The following is a 20675-nucleotide window of genomic DNA, read 5'->3' on the forward strand; positions in this document are numbered from 1 at the left end:
CCATTACAGCTATTCTAGTACATGAGAGCCAGAACATGACGAGGGTTATCTTCTGCATTTCACTTAGCCTGGGTAATGATAATAGACTAAATATTAGGGTCAAGCGCTTAAAAAAATTAATCGGGCTGTTGAGCAACAATAGAATACCATTTATTTTAAATATTTTTGGACGTTTACTACATTTTCAAATATATTAATTTCAGTTACAACACAGAATACAGAGTGTACAGTGCTCACTTTATATTTATTTTTGATTACAAATATTTGCACTGTAAAAAACAAAATATTTTTCAATTCTCCTCATACAAGTACTGTAGTAAAATCTCTTTATCATGAAAGTTGAACTTACAAATGTAGAATTATGTACAAAAATAACTGCATTAAAAAAAACCCACAATCAGTGTAAAACTTTAGAGCCTACAAGTCCACTCAGTCCTACTTCTTGGTCAGTCAATAACTCAGACAAAAAAAATTGTTTATATTTGCAGGAAATAATGCTGCCTGCTTCTTGTTTCCAATGTCACGTGAAAGTAAGAACAGGCATTTGCATGGCACTTTGTAGCTGGTTTTGAAAGATATTTATGTGCCAAATGCGCTAAAACTTCATGCTTCAACCACCGTTCCAGAGGACATGCGTCTATGCTGGTGATGGGTTCTGCTTGATAACAATCCAAAGCAGTGCGGACTGACGCACGTTCATTTTCATCATCTGAGTCAGATGCCACCAACAGATAGTTGATTTTCTTTTTTGGTGGTTGGGTTCTGTAGTTTCCGCATCAGAGTGTTGCTCTTTTAAGACTTCTAAAAGCATGCTCCACACCTCGTCCCTCTCAGATTTTGGATGACACCTCAGAAGCTTAAACCTTGGGTCGAGTGCTGTAGCTATTTTTAGAAATCTCACATCGGTACCTTCTTTGTATTTTGCCAAATCTGCTGTGAAAGTGTTCTTAAAACAAACACATGCTGGGTCATCATCTGAGACTGCTATAACATGAAATATATAGAGAATGTGGGTAAAACAGAGCAGGAGACATACAATTCTCCCCACAAGAAGTATAGTCACAAATTTAATTGACGCATTATTTTGTTAATGAGCATCATCAGCATGAAATGTAAATATCTTGTAATGCTGGCTACAAAAGTGCCATGTGAATGCCTGTTCTCACTTTCAGGTGACACTGTAAATAAGAAGCGGGCAGCATTATCTCCTGTCAATGTAAACAAACTTGTTTGTCTTAGCGATTGGCAGAATAAGGACTGAGTGGACTTGTAGGCTCTAAATGTAACCAAAAAAAAATCTGCATTTGTAAGTTACACTTTCACGATAAAGAGATTGCACTTAAGTACTTGTATGAGGTGAATTGAAAAATACTATTTCTTTTATCATTTTTACAGTGTATATAATCAAAAATAATATAAAGTGAGCACTGTGCACTTCGTATTCTGTGGTGTAATTGAAATCTATTGAAAATATAAAAAAAATCAAAAAATATTTAATAAATTTCAATTGGTAGTCTATTGTTATAAGTGTGATTAATCACGATTAATCATTTTAATCACGATTAATTTTTTTAAGTTAATCGTATGAGTTAACTGCGATTAATTAACAGCTCTACTAAATATTATTACTAAAGAGTAATTTCAATTTTAAAATTCTGCTATTAACTATGCAGATAAGGGAATTTGTTCTAAACAACTGTTTTGAAGTTATTTTTAATAATGTCATAATGAATGTTGCTTCACCTAGTGAGGGGATCTCTCCTCTTAAATAAATAACAGCAACAGGCCTTTGGCTTCATCACATCCCAGGCATGGGACAGTTGCAAGAGCATTAAGTGCCCCCGAAGTCTTATTCTGACTAAAGGAAGCTTAGATTAACCAGAAAGATAGTGACATTTCTAGATTGTGATCATGATGTATAATTCCAAAGAGGGACAAAGTTAAATAAGCTCAAAGATAGTCCTAGCCCTGTCTCACTGTATCCGGATAGTCCAGCATTTAGTGTATAGTAGGATCATGCAATTAAGAGACATCTGTAATTACAAGGCACAACTGCATGGGTCAAGACTGAAAGCCCATTTTTGTTTTGGTTTGTTTAGTCCAGGGGTAGGCAACCTCTGGCATGTGTGCCAAAGGCGGCACGCAAGCTGATTTTCAGTGGCACTCACACTGCCCAGGTCCTGGCCACTGGTCCGGGGGGGCTCTGCATTTTAATTTAATTTTAATGAAGTTTCTTAAACATTTTAAAAACCTTATTTACTTTACATACAACAATAGTTTAGTTATATATTACAGACTTATAGAAAGAGACCTTTTAAAAATGTTAAAATGTATTACTGGCATGCGAAACCTTAAATAAGAGTGAATAAATGAAGACTCGGCACACCACTTCTGAAAGGTTACTGACCCTGGTTTAGTCTATGTTAAATGTATCCTGCAATTACTTGCTTTACTTTTTCTAAATCAGGGTAGTTTGGCTTTTAGACTAATTAAAAGTAAAGTAAAGTGTTTTTAAAATGTCTCTGGATATTTTCAGTTTTAAAGTGCCCGTTAATTATTCAAATGACCATTATCTAATTTTTAGATTGTAATGAATACATTTTAGAGGTGGTTTTGTTTAAGACTGTAGTGTGGAGGGAAAAAAAATAAAGATAATTTGACAACTATGTCCTTAAATGATAGATTCTACCCTAAAACAGCTTTTTATGGGTGACTTATTTGAGAACAGTGATTATTTAGGATCGAACTCTATCACACCTTGTTGCAAGGCAGGTGAAGTAATATCTTTTATTGGATCAACTTCTGTTGGTGAAAGAGACAAGCTTTCAACCTACACAGAGCTCTACACAAAAGTGGTCCAATACCTCACCCACTTTGTCTTTCTAATATTATGACATCAACCCTGCAAACAACTTCTCCATACAAGAAAGTTGTGCCAATTTAACCAATGCTATGTCTACACTACAGCCCATGTTGGCAGAACTTATGTCGCTCGGGTGTGTGACTAAACCACTCCCCTGAATGACATAAGTTACACCAACATAGGTGTCAGTATGGACAGAAGCTCGCCCACTGACATAGCTGCTGCCACTCATAGAGGTGGTTTTATTATGCTGACAGGAGAGCTCTCACCCATCGGCATAGAGTGTCTTCACCAGATGCGCTGCAGCGGTATCACTGCAGCGTTGTACGTGTAGACATGCCTTAAAGGTCTGATTTTGAACTGCTTTAGTTAAACTGATGCAAACTTCTGTGAGGTTTAAAGCAGCCTTGTTGCAGTTTAATTTAAGTCTATTAGGAATCTCTGCAACCTAAATCAGAATAAGCCACACTTAAACCAGTGCAAACTCCTCTGTGGATATTTTTATTTTGGTTTCAGTAAGTGAGTTTAAAAGCACACCTTCAGCTAAACTGGAATAACTCTCATACAGATGAGATCTTAGAGTAGATTAATTTTGCCACTGACTTCAGTAGAACCAACATTTGGCCTTGCAGAAATGAAAAAACTGGCACAACTGTAGTGTAATCATTAAAGGCCAGATTCAGTAAACGTTAGAGCTAACTTCCACACAGTAGAAATACCCTCCATCCTCCTCCTGGAAACACACACATTTTTGGGATATTTGTGGTACAGTCTAGCAGGTTTTATTGACTCTTTCCCTAAGTTTAAAAAAGCCCCCAATCCCTAAAATAAGATGTTTAATATGTAAAGATGTTTACTGCAATAGATTTAAAATGTATACACACAATTATATTGGTCACAGCTAATTACTTCATGTATTTCCTCAAATAATTTTAGTAAATCATACCCAATAAATAAACATTTAAATAATCCAGAATAGCAGTACAAAAAACAAAACAACAAAAAAGCACTCTCAACCACTAGGTCACTTTTCAAATGTTCATATCACAATTTTCTTTATGCTTAAAGTTTAATTGCTACCTATCACCAGATAACAATGGCCGTATTAGCTGTATCACACAATATGGCAACTAAACCGAAGATGAGAGAACCAGTCAAGCTGTTAATGATCACATTACTATGGAATGCTTCCTGGTGCCACTCAGAGTTAAAGCGCCTTTTCGAGGGCGTGAACACCCATTGCTCCTATTGACTCAATGGAAGTTGTGGGTGCTCCGCAATTTGAAGTCTCCTTTTAATTCAGATCCATTTAAAGCGCAGTTGAGATGCACCATCAGTTTTTGGTGCAGTCCTGCAATTTTGCAGCAGGCCTAATCAGACAAAAAGGAGGTCAAGTGACTCTCCACCTGGATGAGGACCAGTTCCCAGACTTTAATGTAACCATAAAACCACAACTGCCTGTGTTAAATTCCCTCTGGATTGGAACTTGGAACATAGGATCTCAAGCAACTTCCTTTTGAAGTCTCAAAACTGGTTTTCTGTTTTGGCCTTTGTATGATTTAACTATTTTCAGCGGTGGGAGATCCATTTGTGAAGCAGACCAGTTAATAAAGCTAAATACTTTCTGGTATTAAAATACAGCAGAGAGGCTGGTGATGCTACGCCATGGTACTTGCCAAAAGCGAGTAGTAGTGCAGTGTACTCTTAATGGGAGTTTTGCTATGGACTTCAACTGGAGCAAGCATGCCAAGCTCCTGGAAAAGAATATTTTTTGTCGCCTTTTTATCATTAAAGCAAAATTATTAGTGCTTCTCTTTGGGCTAGTGTTTAAAGTGGTGCTTATGGGTTTCCTTGTTTTCCAAGGCCTGCGGCAATGTTTGGTGGATGGTAGGATGGGGTGGATCCTGGACAACACACTGACTTTTTTTTTTTTTTTAAGTGGTTTCATAAACAGAGAAACCACTTTCCAAAGGGATTGTCTCCAAGCTAAGAGACACCACTGAAATAACCTGCCCCCATCAGATATTACTGACCCAACATTTACAGTGCCAGTTCAAGTGGTAGTTACTGTAGTAATAATCTGAGAATAGATTATTAACATGAGTCAAGACAGAGGACATTACTACCCAACTGTCTTTGTGACCTATGTTCATGGGATATCCCACCGGTCTTGTGCAGATTGGCAGGTAGTTTGATAAGCATAGAGGAAAATTTTCCTTATAACTTTGCTAGCCACCTCTCCTCCAAATGTGTGTAAACATGACAGATTGCAACAAATCTTCAATAGGGATGCAGGCAATTTGTAAACTCCTAACTAAATAACAGCCCTAGTCATTGTGGTCTAACAGCTAATATGGGTATTTAGAAATACCTAAAATATTTACATGGACTATGAAGATAAAAAAGGAATTATTTCAATTTATCATTTCATTAATTAGGTTTAGCATATTGAAAAGAGTAAAAACTGGGACTAGTTTAAACTTGCATATTAAAACATTTCAGGTCAACCTGTTCTGTTTTGGTATTAAGTGTTAAATGTTTAAAAAAATATCTGTTCGGAGACATTCTAGGCACCAAGTTGTGATGCTAAATATAGAATTGGACTCAACTCTGAGATTTTGGGAGCCTAATTCAGCCCTTTAAAGACATTTTTAAACAGTTTCCCCCCCTATATTTAACCATTGTACTGGTATGATTTGTTGTTGTTATATTCCACTAAATGCAATAACTTCACTGTGACTCAACATATTTAACAGCATCTTTGGTCACAATGGAGTCAAATATAAAATCCAGTAGTTTAGACATTTACCTCTTCCAAAACTGCAAATAAATATTTTCCATTAATGTGACCTTCAGTAAACAGAGGTGCAATTTATTCACTAAAGAGGCCCAATTTACTAACATTTTGGGTTGACATGATTGTGAACATCCTTTGGGTGATATTAAAGCAAAATTACTACTACCCCAATGCCTACTTCTGAAGTGTGAGAATTATTTTTGCTAACTTGACAGAGTATAAAAATCAGATTCCATTTTTCCTTTTAAAAAAATGCTGTGAAAACAGTTGTTTGGAGTTAAATGTTCCCCTGCAGTGCCAGCATGGTATCAGTTAGTGCAGAACAGTTGGAAAATGGAATTAACTAAAAACAAAAAGTTAATTTGATTAGTCTGTTTTCATTATCCTAACTGAGTGAAATGCAAAAAGTCAAACTGCATAAATAGTGAAAAGTTAGATTTTCACAAGAATCTTAAATTAAAAAGTTTAGTTCCTAAAATAATATTTTATGTGACTGTGTCCCTTGAAAATTAAAACACTGCCTGAAAATGTATGAAGTCCTTACTATAGAAAGAAACTCTTTTGCTATTATATTCCATTGGTTTTCTAGAGTAGGTTAAGGTCTGTGTAGATATTCAAGGGAGAATTTATTTTTAAACTATCAGACAACTTATTAACACTATTTTCTTCACTAACATTTTTTCTTTAAAAAAATTAGTGTTGGTGTAGAGAACACCACCATTTTTATCCTGACTCTATGTAATGGCTAACAATCAGTTATTTATAATAAATTAGGCCCAAAATATCAATGGAATAAAATAATGGAAAAATATGAACCCTTCAACAGACATATACTAATTTCATTCTTTAAAATATCTAAAATGGATTTCATCTAGTTCAAGATTAATTTCGCCACTTGCATTTTATATTACTTTAAGACTCTTCTGTACAGCAAGTTGAACAGAACAAACATCCTAATAGCCCCTCTCCATAATGGTTTTAATACATAAGATATTTAAAACTATTTTAGCTTTTTTTTTTTTTTTTTTTTTAAAAAAAGGTAGCAAAGCCTAAAGACAATGTAAGAATCAGCATCTGTTGGACAACACTATAATCATCTTCATTCTGGGTGGGATAAATGAGGAGGAAGAGAGAAACTGGAGAAGCAATGTCCCAAGTTATGAAAAATAAACTTGTGCATTTAGCAAGTCTGCTAAATCTTCAGGGATTTTGCTTTTTTCCTTGGTTGCAGTTGAAACGCTTTGTTTGCTCTGTGGCAGTATACCACACTGTGTTCAGCTATAAAAAGTTTTCCATCTGTCTCTTAACTTTGGGTGCTTTTTGTGTGTGTCTGCGTGCAAGTTTCCATTTAGTTTAACTGAACACAGTGCAAACAAAGGCAAGAAACTGAAGTTACATCATGAAAACCAGGAGCTCACACTAAAAACACATAAAAGCAGCATCTTGTATATTCTGTTTTCTCCTGTCTTCATTCTGGGGAAGAGGAATCGTCATCGTCATCATCATCATCTTCATCATTGAATGAGCATGGGGTTTCTCCTCGTGACTCCGAATAACGTGATGTTGCACTGCTGGACTGTTGACTACCAGGGGCAAGGAACTGTCCAGTTGCTAAGGCCACTTCAGCATCCAGACACAATCCTGGATTTCCACTATCAAAAGAACAGAAAAGTCATCCTGTAACTTGAGAGAATTTCTCATGATGTTTGAGAGCTTTTTGTGGCTTCTTGTTTGTATTTAACAAAGAAGCTACCAACAAGGAACTACCTGAAACATTTTAATTTAAAATGAATCTAGTATTTGGGGAAGGGATCAGGAGTGCAGAAAAGCAAAAGGAACGCAAGGATCAATAGGGGGTTTGCCAATTTCTCTTGTCCCAGCTAGGGAAGCTCCTGAAGCCAAGAGAAGGAATCAAAAGGGAATGATTCTCCCATTGCCTTGTCTATGCTGTAGTGTGTGTGCATTGAGAGGTGAACTGCCATGAGCAAGAACTCGTTAGGAACTCTAGGGGCCAGAAAAAACAGGATTTCTACCCAAATACACGATGACAAACATTTAGGTCTTGTGATCAATTTGTATTTTAAAGCCAATTCACAACCAAGAAATTTAAAAATTAAAGCAAGGATTAGGCAGTGTGGAACTTATAACTTTTGTCGGCACAATTAGGGAAATAACATGTACAGACACCAAAAATTTCAACTAAAATCCTCAAGACTCCAACTTGGGTGAAAACGCAATAAAAAAAAGTCTCATCCTACTCCTCACAATAAATAATGTATATAAAAAAAGTCTGAATTGTTCACAAAGGGTTCTGAATTATGAACAAACTATTTTAGATCTTTCTAAAAGGTGAAGACACACCACTTTTCAAGTCTCCTATACAAACACAGTTTGTCCAATTAACCTCAAATGTACACATACACACATTTTCCTCTGGCAAAGACTACAAATCAGAAATTGTCTGTGGAAAGAAGCCTTTTATCAGAAAGTTAGAATGTTCCAAAAATCAGTCATCATCGAAACTACTTTGTGTACATTTGAAATGCTACAGTGGTGCCTCTGTAGTGCTTCAGTGTAGACCAGTGGTCACCAACCAGTAGATTGTGATCAACTGGTCGATCCTGGAGTCTCTGATAGTCGATCGTGATCTCTGGCCACTAAAAATCCAGTGACGCAGCAGGGCTAAGACAGGCTCCCTGCCTGCCCTGGTCCCACCCCGCTCCCAGAAATGGACAGCCTGCCCCTGAGGCCCCGGAGGAGGGGTGGAGGCAGGGGTCTCTGTGTGCTGCTCCTGCCTGCAAGTACCGCCCCTCACAGCTCCCACTAGCTGGGAATGGAGAACTGCGGCCAATGGGAGCTGTGGGGGCGGTGCCTGCAGAGAGTGGTAGCGCGCAGAGCCATGTGCCCCCTCCCCAAGGGCCGCAAGGGTGTGAGGGCTGCTTCCAGGAGCCGTGTGGGGCCAGGGCAGGCAGGGAGCTTGCCTTAGCTCTGCTGTGCCACTGACAGGGAGCCGCTTGAGGTAAGTGCTGCCTGGTGGGAGCCTGCACCCCAGCCCTGAGCTCTCTCCCGGAGCCAGCACCCTAGCCCTGAGCCCCCTTCCAGAGCCAGCACCCCTCCTTCTGCACCCCAACACTCTGCCCCAGCCTGGAGCTTCCTCTTGCACCCAAACTCCCTTCCAGAGCTTGCACCCCTCACCCCCTCCTGCATCCCAACCCCCTGCCCCAGGCTCAGCCCAGAGGCCCCCCACACACACTCCAAACCCCTCTGCCCCAGCCCAGGGGCAATACCCCAACTTCCTGCCCCAGCCCAGTGAAAGTGAGTGAGGGTGAGTGAGTGACGGCTGGAAGGGGGATGGAGTAAGTGCGGCAGGGTAGATCCTGCATTGCACTTAAATTCAAAAAGGGATCTTGTGCGTAAAAAGGTTGGAGACCACTGGTGTAGACATTACCTACACTAACAGGACGGGTTTTGCTGTCATCAGAGGAAATGCACCTTCCCTAGAGCCGATAGCTAAGTCGACAGAATTCTTTGGTCAACCTAGCGCTGTCTGTACTGGGGGTTAGTTCGGCTTAACTATGTCACTCAGGGTTATGGATTTTTCACATGCCTGAGCGATGCAGCTGGATCAACCTAACTTTTTAGTGTAGTCCAGACCATAGTGTCCTTTATATTTAGTTGGGGTGAAATTCATTCCTGTGCTATAACACCCTATTTTGAGAGGGTAAGTGATGCATTGGGGTGAATTTTGCACTTTCTCAATATGAGTATCACAGGAAACTATCTTTCATTGTTTGAAATAGCAAAATCACTCTCTAGTTACCTTGATTTAGAAATAGAGGTACCGCCAGCTGCTTCTAAAGTTGAACCTGAATGAGATGAATTTAAAAGTAACCCCTGGTTCAACCATGGAAGTCCTGTAGCCATATCTAAAAGACAACAGTTACACATTAAAGTTACAGCAACATTTTTCTTTCCTTACAATGTTAGAATCTGCATTTAACTTGGTTTTAGATGTCTAGCTTTTAATTTAAACACCATATACTATTTTTGCATCATTAACCATAACATTGCTCGTACATCATCATCATCAAAAGTGGTACTCCGGAAACGTTCAGTATTTATTTTCCACGAATGACTTTCAGATTAAATCTGCTCTGTTGAAAGTGTCAAATAAGTTCCAAGTACTGTAACTTCAAGATCAGTTTAATATCTTAATTGTGGGAAATAGCTGTTCTCTCTTTGCTCCATACCTCACTAACTACTGAGATCAGCATTTAGTTTATTGTGCTGACGATAGATAAGACCCAGAACATGGAACAACATTCATAGCCCCAAAACTTTGTTAATGCAGAGTTAAGGTTGACTGGCAGTGCCTCATATCCTTTCATAATGCTGGCTGCAACTATATTTAAACCTCTGAAAACCAGGAGTTACGGCATGCACACTAGCGTTACCATTCAATCTTAACTCTGGCACCTACAGCTGGCAAGAGCCAGTGTTGAGATGCTGTAATTTCAGCCAGGGATGCTCTAAAATAAGCAGATATGAGGAATGAAGTAAATGTGGCATGTTGTACAGAATAGTATTCTCTCATTTGTCTACATGCATTCCAACTACACTTAACACAGCCATCCCTATCACAGTGGACTGGTACAGAGATTATTTTTGGAAGGTTGCCACAGAGTTGTTTCTGTACCCACAGAGCTTGAGACCCTTCATTTCTGTGCTGAGTTTTGTGCATGTGCAAATAGAAGCGCATAGTAGTTTATCCTTGATGCAGAAATGTGTAGCGGTCTGGGAGTAAACATGATAGCATGATGTAAAACAGAAAAAGGTGATGTTCCAGAAGAAAGTCTTATAGACTTAAAGGGTGGAAACATCTGGCAACTCTGGCAGTGGCTTATGCAGGTGAGGTGAAGTGATCGAGTATAGACCAGCATAGGCACCGACTTCTCCTCTGCCCAGTGGGTGCTCGCCCCCCCGCCCCTTCCCTCCCCCCATTACACCCCTTCCCCAAAGTCCCCGCCCCAGCCCCGCCTTCTCCCCTGAGTGCACTGCATCCCCGCTTCTCCCGCTCCCTCCCGGAAAGTCCTAAGCGCCGCCAAACAGCTGATAGGCGTGGGGGGCAGGAATCGCTGGGAGGGAGAGAAGTGGGGACGCAGCGTGCTTGGGGGAGGGGAGGCTTGGCTGCTGGTGGGTGCGAAGCACCCGTAATTTTTTCCCGGGGGCGCTCCAGCTCCGGAACACCCATGAAGTAGGCGCCTATGTAGACCAGGAATAGCCAGCTGGTGGTCACTAAGCCTGCCCTGAATACAGCTTTTGCCCGAGTGAGCACATAGTCTTACCATTTCTTTTGTTTCATCATCTGGAACAATAGCGTGCTAATCCAAAATAGATTCAGCTAATTCAGAACAAAAAACTCCTATCCTAGAATAAAAGCATCCACACAGGGAGTTAATGAGAAATAGCTATTCTGAAGCAACTCTTGTCATAGACAATCCTTTGGGACTTGTCTACATTTAAAACACTGCAGTGCCACAACTGCACCGCATCAGCACTTCAGTGAAGACACTACCTATTGCTGATGGGAGGGGTTCTCCTGTTGGTGTAGGCAACCCACCTCCCAGAAAGGCAGTAGCTAGGCTGACTGGAGAATTCTCCTGTCAACCTAGCACTGTCTACATCAGAGGTTAGATTGGTTTAATTGTGCCGTTCGAGAGTGTGTGTGGATTTTTCACACTGCTGAGCAATGTAGTTATACCGACCTAATTACCTAGTGTAGACCAGGCTCTAGTGTAGGAGAACGGGGTCTGCACAACCCTCTGCAACCAGAGGATTCCAGGAGTATAAAGTGGTGCATTCATCTCAATGAGATGTATCTGAACATTCCATGGAAATGAATACAGTCAGACACAATTGCTCTGAGAGGTGTGAACTGACCCATTCATCTAAATGGGTGTTCCCTTTCTCTGTCTCCCTCCCAAAGTCCACCCCAGCCAGTTTTCAAATCAATCCTGTTAGAGCACTTTGAGTATTAAAATCAGCACTTTTTTGAGGGGTGGGGAAAAACCTCTGTATCGGAGGAACCCTTGACCAAATGACCTGCTAATTCTAGTGTGACACAGCATTATAGTGGGATGGTAGTGCTCCCATAGTTAAGGTTTCACCACGATGATCTTATGCCAGTCTTTAGTATAGAGCTCTTATTAGGGTGGCATTTTCTGAAGCTCAGCAACCCATTTGAACATTCTGACATCCATCAAAGTCACAGCTACTTGCTTTTCTTTGTTTATATTCAGTTCTGTTGTTCAGGAAATGGGTGAGAAGCATATGGCATGATTTACATTACCCTAATACTGTTGCTTACTAGAGTCTTTCATTTTCCCTCTATTTGAAATTATTTTCCTTGGCAATACTTAAAAAGTAAAATGGAAGCATGCAAGTGGGTTTTAGAGTATTCTGAAATCTCGGCTCTTTAAAAACCAGAAGCTTTTCTTTCAGGCCTACCTTTCAGGAGGAGCCCTTGCAGAGTGAAGGCAGAGAGCAACTATCACAACACTCAAAGGCCTTGGCTACACTAGCGAGTTACAGCGCTGTAAAGCCGCTCCCAGCGCTGTAACTCACTCCCCGTCCACACTGGCAAGGCATTTGCAGCGCTGTATCTCCGTGGTTGCAGCGCTGCATGTACTCCACGTCCCGGAGAAGAATAGCGTGTATTGCGCTGCCGCTGCGGCTCCAGTGTGGCCGCCCAATGCTCTGTCACTGGCCTCCAGAAGTATTCGGCAGTATCCCACAATGCCTGTTCTAGCCACTCTGGTCATCAGTTCAAACTCTACTGCCCTGGCCTCAGGTAACCAACCATGTGACCCACCCTTTACATTCCCCGGGAATTTTAAAAATCCCCTTGCTGTTTGCTCAGCCCGGCGTGGTGTGGAGTGCTATCAGCGAATCTTTCCAGGTGACCATGCCTCCATGCGCCAAGCGAGCCCCAGCATGGAGCAATGGCGAGTTGCTGGATCTCATCAGTGTTTGGGGGGAGGAAGCTGTACAGTCCCAGCTGCGCTCCAGCCATAGGAATTACGATACCTTCGGGAAGGTATCAAAGGACATGATGGAAAGGGGCCATGACCGGGACGCCCTGCAGTGCAGGATTAAAGGGAAGGAGCTGCGGAGTGCCTACCGCAAAGCCTGCGATGCAAACGGCCGCTCGGGTGCTCCCCCCGCGACCTGCTGATTCTACAAAGAGCTGGATGCAATACTTGAGGTTAACCCCACCTCCACTCCGAGCACCACCATGGACACTTCAGAACCGGTGGGGGAGAGGGGGAGGAGGAGGAGGAAAACGGGAGTGAGGGTGGTGGGCCGGATGGAGACACCCCGGAATCCCTGGAGCTATGCAGCCAGGACCTCTTCTCGAGCCAGGAGGAAGGTAGCCAGTCGCAGCGGCCGGTACTTGGTGGAGGACAGGTTCCCGGTAAGCAGGTTTTTTTCGGGAAGGAATTTTTTCGGTGCGGGCTCTTTGGGAGAGGAGGTTAGGCATGCATGCCTAGATGCGGAATAGTGCATTGATGTGGTTTATCACATCGCAATAATCGGCCTTGGTAATCTCCTCCAATGTCTCATCCAGAACGTGTGCAATGCGCTTGCGCAGGTTTATTGGGAGAGCCACCGTGGTCCTTGTCCCAGCCAGGCTAACGTGTCCGCGCCACTGTGCAACGAGGGGCGGGGGGACAATTGCTGCACACAGGCAAGCTGTGTATGGGCCAGGGCGGAAGCCGCATTGCAGTAGAAGACTCTCCCTTGCTTCCCAGGTCACCCTCAGAAGCGAGATACCGTCCAGGACGAACTCCTGTGGAAAATGTTGGGACAGTGTTCAGTGTAGGTGCCCCCTGAAGCTGTTGGTCTCCCCAAGGCACAGAAACCCAGAGGACAGTGCAGCCCTGAAACAATCAGTCCCCCTTATTCACCATTTGAGGCTCCTGTGGGATATGTGGGCTCTGTTTCGGATGGGAAAATTATGCAATTGTGTAGACCCTGTGTGTTTTCTACTCAAGTGTGGGGGGAATCATTACTCTGTCTGGTGTAAATCATGCTGCCTCGGTTAAATGTTGCATTTTGCCTATAAAGCTGCATCAACCTTGAGACCTCAGCCATCCCTCTTATCGCCTGCTCAGAGACTGCAAAGACTCAGGAAGAGACCGCGAAAAAGCAAAGAAGACATGCTGCAATAAGTGATGCAGCAATCTATTAAAGAGAATGAGAAAGCATGGAACTGGAGGGAGAGAGAAAGCAGGATCCGCCAGGAAAATGCAGCGCACCGGCGCCAAAGCACGGAGCACCAGCAGCAAAGCACGGATTGGCTCATAAACATCCTGGAGTGCCAAGCAGACGTTATCCAGGAGCTCGTAGCCATGCAGAAGGAGCAGTACTGCAAACGCGAACGCCACCCCCCCTACAGCCCTTGTCCCAAAACTCTTTCCGTTGTGCCCCACTGTCACCTCCAACCCACTTTCCCCAACTTCTGTGTTCTTCACGCCACCAGCTGCCTCCAACACCAGTATCTTCACCACCCAGCCCTGAAAACCACGACCCTTACCCTCTGCACTCAACCCCCATCACCATGCAGTATAGCTATCCTGAAGTGCAGCACTCACTGCACAGCACACCAGACAGGACATACGCGAATCTGTGATTGTACCGTTCCCCACTCCACCCCCTTGTTTCTTTTGGATTTTTTGGCTTTGAAAACATTCTTTATTATTGCATAACGTAAAAGACTCCTTAGCCCAGGAAATAAACAGGCACTGCAAGTCTGCTTAGCAAATACTGATTCCTCAAGCTTGGAACTACTGCACTTCACTCTCCTGCAGGGCACCAGATATCACTGCTGGTTTTCAGCCTCAAATTACTCCAAGGCATCCCTAATCCTTGCAGCCCCGGGCTGGGCCCCTGTAATAGCCCTGCTCTCTGGCTGTGCAAATTCAGCCTCCAGGTGTTGAACTTCAGAGGTCCATGCCTGAGTGAAGCTTTCCCCACTCCCTTCACAAATATTATGGAGGGCACAGCATGCGGATATAACCACGGGGATGCTGTTTTCAGCCAAGTCCAGCTTCCAGTACAGAGATCGCCAGCAGCCCTTTAAACGGCCAAAGGCACACTCCACAGTCATTCGGCACCGGCTCAGCCTGTAGTTGAACCGTTCCTTGCTGCTGTCAAGGCTCCCTGTGTAGGGTTTCACGAGCCACGGCATTAACGGGTAAGCGGGGTCTCCAAGGATCACAATGGGCATTTCAACTTCCCCTACCGTGATCTTCTGCTCTGGGAAAAAAGTCCCGGCCTGCATCTTCCTGAACATCCAAGTGTTCCGAAAGATGCGTGCGTCATGCACCTTTCCGGGCCAGCCTGTGTTAATGTCAATGAAACGCCCACGGTGATCCACAAGCGCCTGGAGAACAATAGAGAAATACCCCTTCCGATTAACGTACTCGGATCCTAGGTGGGGTGGTGACAGAATAGGAATGTGCGTCCCATCATTGCCCCTCCACAGTTAGGGAACCCCATTTGTGCAAAGCCATCCACTATGTCCTGCACGTTACCCAGAGTCACGGTTCTTCTGAGTAGGATGCAATTAATGGCCCTGCAAACGTCCATCAACATGATTCCAACAGTCGACTTTCCCACTCCAAACTGGTTTGCGACCGACCGGTAGCTGTCTGGAGTTGCCAGCTTCCAGATTGCAATAGCCACCTGCTTCTCCACTGGCAGGGCAGCTCTCAATCTCGTGTCCTTGCGCCGCATCCCAGACTTCCATGACGATGTGATCCCACCACTCGGTGCTTGTTTCCTGAGCCCGAAAGCGGCGTTCCACGGTGCTGAGCATGTCCGTGAATGCCACAAGCAATTTTGTGTCATATGCGTTACGCGGCTCGATAGCATCGTTGGACCCCTCACTCTCACTGTCACTTTGGATCTTAAGGAATAGTTTGACAGCCAAATGTGACGTGCTGGCGAGATAAGTCAGCATACACCTCAGCAGTTCGGGCTCCATTTCCCGCAGACAGATCGTGCTGCACAGAAACCGTTGAAAGATGGTGTCAAAGGTGGACGGAAACAAAGGGATTTCTGGGATGCGAAGTGATGCATCACAGGGCGTTGGGACAGGATCCAGAATGCCCCGCCACCCACGCCCCCTTCCCACAACTCACGGTGCCAGAATGGGAAGAGGTGCTCTGTGGGATAGCTGCCCATAATGCACCACTCCCAATGGCGCAGCAAATGCTGCAAATGTGGCCATGACAGTGCGCTGGGCAACTGTCAGTGTGGACAGACTGCAGCGCTTTCCCTACTCAGCTGTATGAAGTCAGGTTTAATTCACAGTGCTGTATATCTGCAAGTGTAGCCAAGGCCAAAATATATCTACACTACAGTGCCGGGGTGTAGAGTCTTCCTTTGACAGAAGGGGTTTTTTGTCAATGTAGTTAAACCACCTCTTCAAGAGGTGAAGTCTGTCAACCTAGCTGCGTCTACTCCGGGGATTAGGTCAACGTAATTGTGCCGCAAAATTTTTCACAGCCCTAAGCGCCATAGCTAGGTCAATATTAATTTTAAATTTAGACCAGGCCTCAGTCTCAGGAAGCTGACAAAGGTAGGACTCAGACTTACAGTACGTGGATGCTACTTAGTACTCCTGGGGGAATTCTGTGCCACTGCAGAATTTGCACAGAACTGGTGCTGCAGAACTCTGCAGAGCCCAGCTGGCATTGGGCGGAGTGCCCAGCGCAGCAGGCATAGAGGACAGTAAAGAATCTGGGAGGGAGTAAAGGCTCTGGGGTGCAGGTATCTGGGGGGGAGGAGGGTGCCCCACAGCTGGGCTCTGGGGGAGGGGATGCCATGCAGCCCCCTCCTGCACCCCCCCAACTGGAACAGGGTTGCAATAGGGGTTTCTTTAACTTTCTACTCCTGGGGGAATGTTTTTTGTTGTTGTGTGTATTGTTGACATAGCTGTTGACAGGTATTTTGAAATAAATTACCAAAATAATTTAAACTGGTGTGATTATATTTTGACAATAAAATATGCAGAATTTTAAAATATTGTGTGCAGAATTTTTAATTTTTTTGGCACAGAATTTATCCAGGAGTATATGTGGGTTCAGTGGCCACAGAACATCACCTCAAGGTACATACTCTGTCAGCATGTCTGCACACACTGATTGCAGTAGAGCCCCCAGGCCTGCTGCACCTGCACAAATGACTTTCTCCGGATCAAGCCACTGTGTAGATCCAATGTTTACCCTGAATAACTTTTTAAAATATTGCTTTGCTAAAGGGGAAGTAGGTGCTGGAGATCCATCCAGTGTAGGTGGTATCAGTTCGGGAGGCTCAGAGCCCTAGATGTGCACAAAAAAAGTTAATCATGTGACATGAAAATTTTACAGTTTCTTTTTTTGGTGGTGGTGGGAGGGATGGACTGTATCTTGGAAAACCTTATATTGGACCACTGTGTCTGCCCTGGATCACAGCAATTTCCAAGACATTCTAAGTAAGCATGTGGATTTTAGAGTAAACAATAACTAATCGCAATCTAATATACAATGCTGCTACTACCCCACTCTATATACAATACACGTTCTTGTTCAGAAACTGTATTGTCTTCTCAGTGCCGGCAGTAGTAAACCCCTTCTTTCCTCCCCCCTACCCCACCCCAAAGAAGACACCCTTGGTTTTTGTTAACAAACTCAGCATTTATGGTTCAAGATACATAGAGAGATAGCTGTGTGCTATACCAATATGGTATTTTAAGTTAAATTTTGGACCAGACTCCTACTAATTTAGGTAAAAGTACACTCAAGCTTTTATTTAAAATAACATGATTAATTTTCGCACAATGAGATCTAGAGAAAATTAAAAAGTAAGAGTGTATACATTTGTGAGAGAGGGGGCTTTCTGAGGGAATGGATAAAATGTAAGCCTTTTGTACAAAGAAAACTTAAAAAAGTTAATAAATTAAAAGATTCTTTCATATATTTTGCATTAATCTGTATAAGCAATTCTAAAATGTTATTTTGGGCTGGGAAGTAACATATTCTTTAAGAAAAGTAATTTATTTTAGCAGAGATGGTCATATTTGGTTGTAGATTTTTCACCAAATCTATCCACGTAACTCCAGACTAGGAGATCCTATCCACTTTGCTTCTCCAATGGTTATGCATGTTCATTTAGCAAATACAACACTACCATAATTAATCTTCAGCCTTCAGTATCTGTTTCTCTAAAATAGCAGCACAGTCTTGGCCCAGTCTTTGAGGCCAGGTATGCACTAGGAGTGCTTTAGTGGTATAGGAAAAGCAATACAGTAAAAACATCCCCATAAAAGAAACAAGCTTTGCTGGTATAGCTGCATCTACAGTAAGGACTTCTGCTGGCAGAGCTATGTCAGTCAGAGAGCACAACCCTGACTGACATAGCTATGCAAGCAGAAATTTGTCCTGTAGACACAGCCCGAAGCTCTCATCATTGTGTACAGTAAGTATGCTTTGCTAAGGAGATACCTAGCAATGAGCTGATTCAGATAATTCTTTACTTCTGACATCAACTACAGAGGTTTCTCTTCCATCATAGTCTAGTTCATGCGGTAGGCCAGTGTGGGAAAGCTCTAAACTTTGTTGTCTGCAACAAACGTAACCAGTAAATAAATACAAGACATTGATTTGCTATTCTTGAAAAGTAGTTAATTGAAGTCTATATATTTTAAAGCAACATGGCAAATTTGATGGAAATAAACCATAAAATGTGGATACTTAACCTTAAATTCTGCTCTGGTAGTATAAGAAATAAAGCATACCAAAGTTAAAAAGGTAAGTTATACTTTGCTGAGAGAACCATGTAATAAGGCAAATACCCTCTTTTTGATATCTTTGCAAAACATATTTAAGACAGCTACTCCTATTTGTTAATACAGGCATCTGATTGTAGTAACTACATAATTTATACTGATCCTCACACTGCATAATTATATTAGGAGCAACCAATAAAAGAAACCTTCAGACTAAATGCACACACTTTAGTACACAATACCAGATTAAAAGAACCAGAACTTTTGGCCATATTTTCTCATAACCAAAATAAGACAGCTTTGAAAAATGTACTCAAAACAACCCACATCTAAAGAGTACAGTATTGGTCCAGACTACTTTGTATAAAGGGGAAGTCAATACAGGACTTGTGATTAGCAGCCAGAAGCCTATGTGGATGTGGAATACTAGTGTGTTACCAAAGAAATTATGCCAACAACAAAAATGTTACTTCTTTAAGAATATAAAAACTTATACCAATGTATATATTATAAATTATCATCTAAGTGACTGGACAGGTTCCAACTGCATTATCCTCCCAGGGAGATCTATAAAATTACTTTGTTTGCAACAGAAAAAATTCTTCTCTCTCATTTGCAGCAGAAATACCATTACCTTCTATAGAGCTTCTACACTTAGGGAACAAAGTATTAAAAATTAATCTTTTATTCTTAGCTACAGGAAAGGGACCCAAGATTTTTTAAAATAATAAACAAGGCAAATCAATACAACAGACGAAGTGAGAATCAGATTAACAACACAGGTGCCAGGCTAATGGCAGTGTTCCAATTTTTCTGAAAATTAAGTGTTGAAATTTCTTTTTAGCGATTTACTGGGTAACATTCCTTTCATCGGTGGAAGATCTCCTAAAGTGAACCAGAAAGTTTAAGAGAACTTTAGAACAATTTAAGTTTAGACTGACAACAGCCACGGACCAGAAGCATGTAAGTAACCTACAATACTGCAGCATGCTGTCTAAGTCTATAACTGGAAGCCCACCTAGCTATGAACACTAAGCAATTCATCCAAGCAGAATGTCTAGGGGAAGAGAAAATCCTCTTTGTGTACAGGATGTGATCAACCTTGGAGTTAATATCCAAAAAGACTTTCATAATACTGAGAAGTAATGTCACAAACACTGGACTCAAATGTCACTGAAGAACAACGAAAGAAGACTGAATATATAGGAGAAAGCTAAGTTTACAATGATACTTGCAATGATAGGAAAATGCAGAAAGTAATTATTTCAAGAACCTATACATTTTAACAAACATCCAGAATCTTACTCAAGGAGAGTCCAGCTATTAGACTGGCATGCTGCAATTCTAATAAAAGAGATCAACACTCCTAATTTTAAAAGCAAGTTCTACGTTTTAATAAAAGAGGGTTGTAACATTTTCTAGGAAGTTTAATTTAGTTAATGACACTTTGTGCTTTTCATCAATAGTTCTCAAACACTATACATAAGGCACAAAGGTGAAAATCACTTGCTCAAGGTCAGTAACAGAATCCATATCTCCAGATACACATGCCCTATTTCCTCTAAATCAGGGGTTCTCAAACTTCATTGCACTGTGACCCTCTATTACTACATGACCCCAGGAGGGAGGACTGAAGTCTCAGCCCACTTGAATCCCACCACCCCAGGTAGGGGGGCCAAAGCCCGAACCCCACTACCCCAGGCAGAGAAGCTCCAAAGTCAAAGCCCAAGGACTTCAGCCCCAACAGGGGGCCTGAAACCTGAACCCCGCCACTCAGGGCTGAAGCCCTTGGGCTTCGGCTTCAGCCTGGGACGGATGGGTCGGGCTTTGGATTTGGCCATGGGCCCAGCAAGTCTAAGCCAGTCCTGGTGACCCCATTAAAACGGGGTTGTGACCCACTTTGGGGTCCTGACCCACAGTTTGAGAACCGCTGCTCTAAAACACACATCATCTCATTCTTATTTAATACTTATAATGCAATAGTACTCAGAGGGCCAATTAAAATCAGGGCCTTGTTTTGCTATGTGCTGTACAAATACAAAGGAATATGTGGTCCATGCAAAATGAGAGATTTATAAGGAGAATCTCCTCAATAAGCCGAAAGAGCAGTCTAATATCAGATTTGTCCTCTGCTAAGGTGCTCTCTATTCCACACATTTTTGGGGGAGTGAGGGAGAGGAGAA

The 20675-nt window shown here is 42.4% G+C and overlaps 1 protein-coding gene across 5 annotated transcripts in view; it reads right to left on the bottom strand.

Annotated features, from left to right (window-relative positions):
* Positions 1 to 1188: 1188 nt before the first annotated feature.
* Positions 1189 to 20675, bottom strand: part of TFDP2 (transcription factor Dp-2) — a 179088-nt gene continuing 159601 nt past the window's right edge. For all 5 annotated transcript variants that reach the window (XM_054040717.1, XM_054040716.1, XM_054040714.1 and 2 more), the window contains 2 exons: positions 9481 to 9586; positions 1189 to 7312 (listed from right to left, as the gene is read on the bottom strand). In XM_054040717.1, coding sequence (XP_053896692.1) covers positions 7129 to 7312; positions 9481 to 9586 — 290 coding nt within the window. In that variant the 3' untranslated portion in view covers positions 1189 to 7128. The remainder of the gene's footprint in view (positions 7313 to 9480; positions 9587 to 20675) is intronic.

The sequence above is a fragment of the Malaclemys terrapin genome, chromosome 9 (assembly GCF_027887155.1).
Source record: "Malaclemys terrapin pileata isolate rMalTer1 chromosome 9, rMalTer1.hap1, whole genome shotgun sequence".
Classification (NCBI taxonomy): domain Eukaryota; kingdom Metazoa; phylum Chordata; order Testudines; family Emydidae; genus Malaclemys; species Malaclemys terrapin.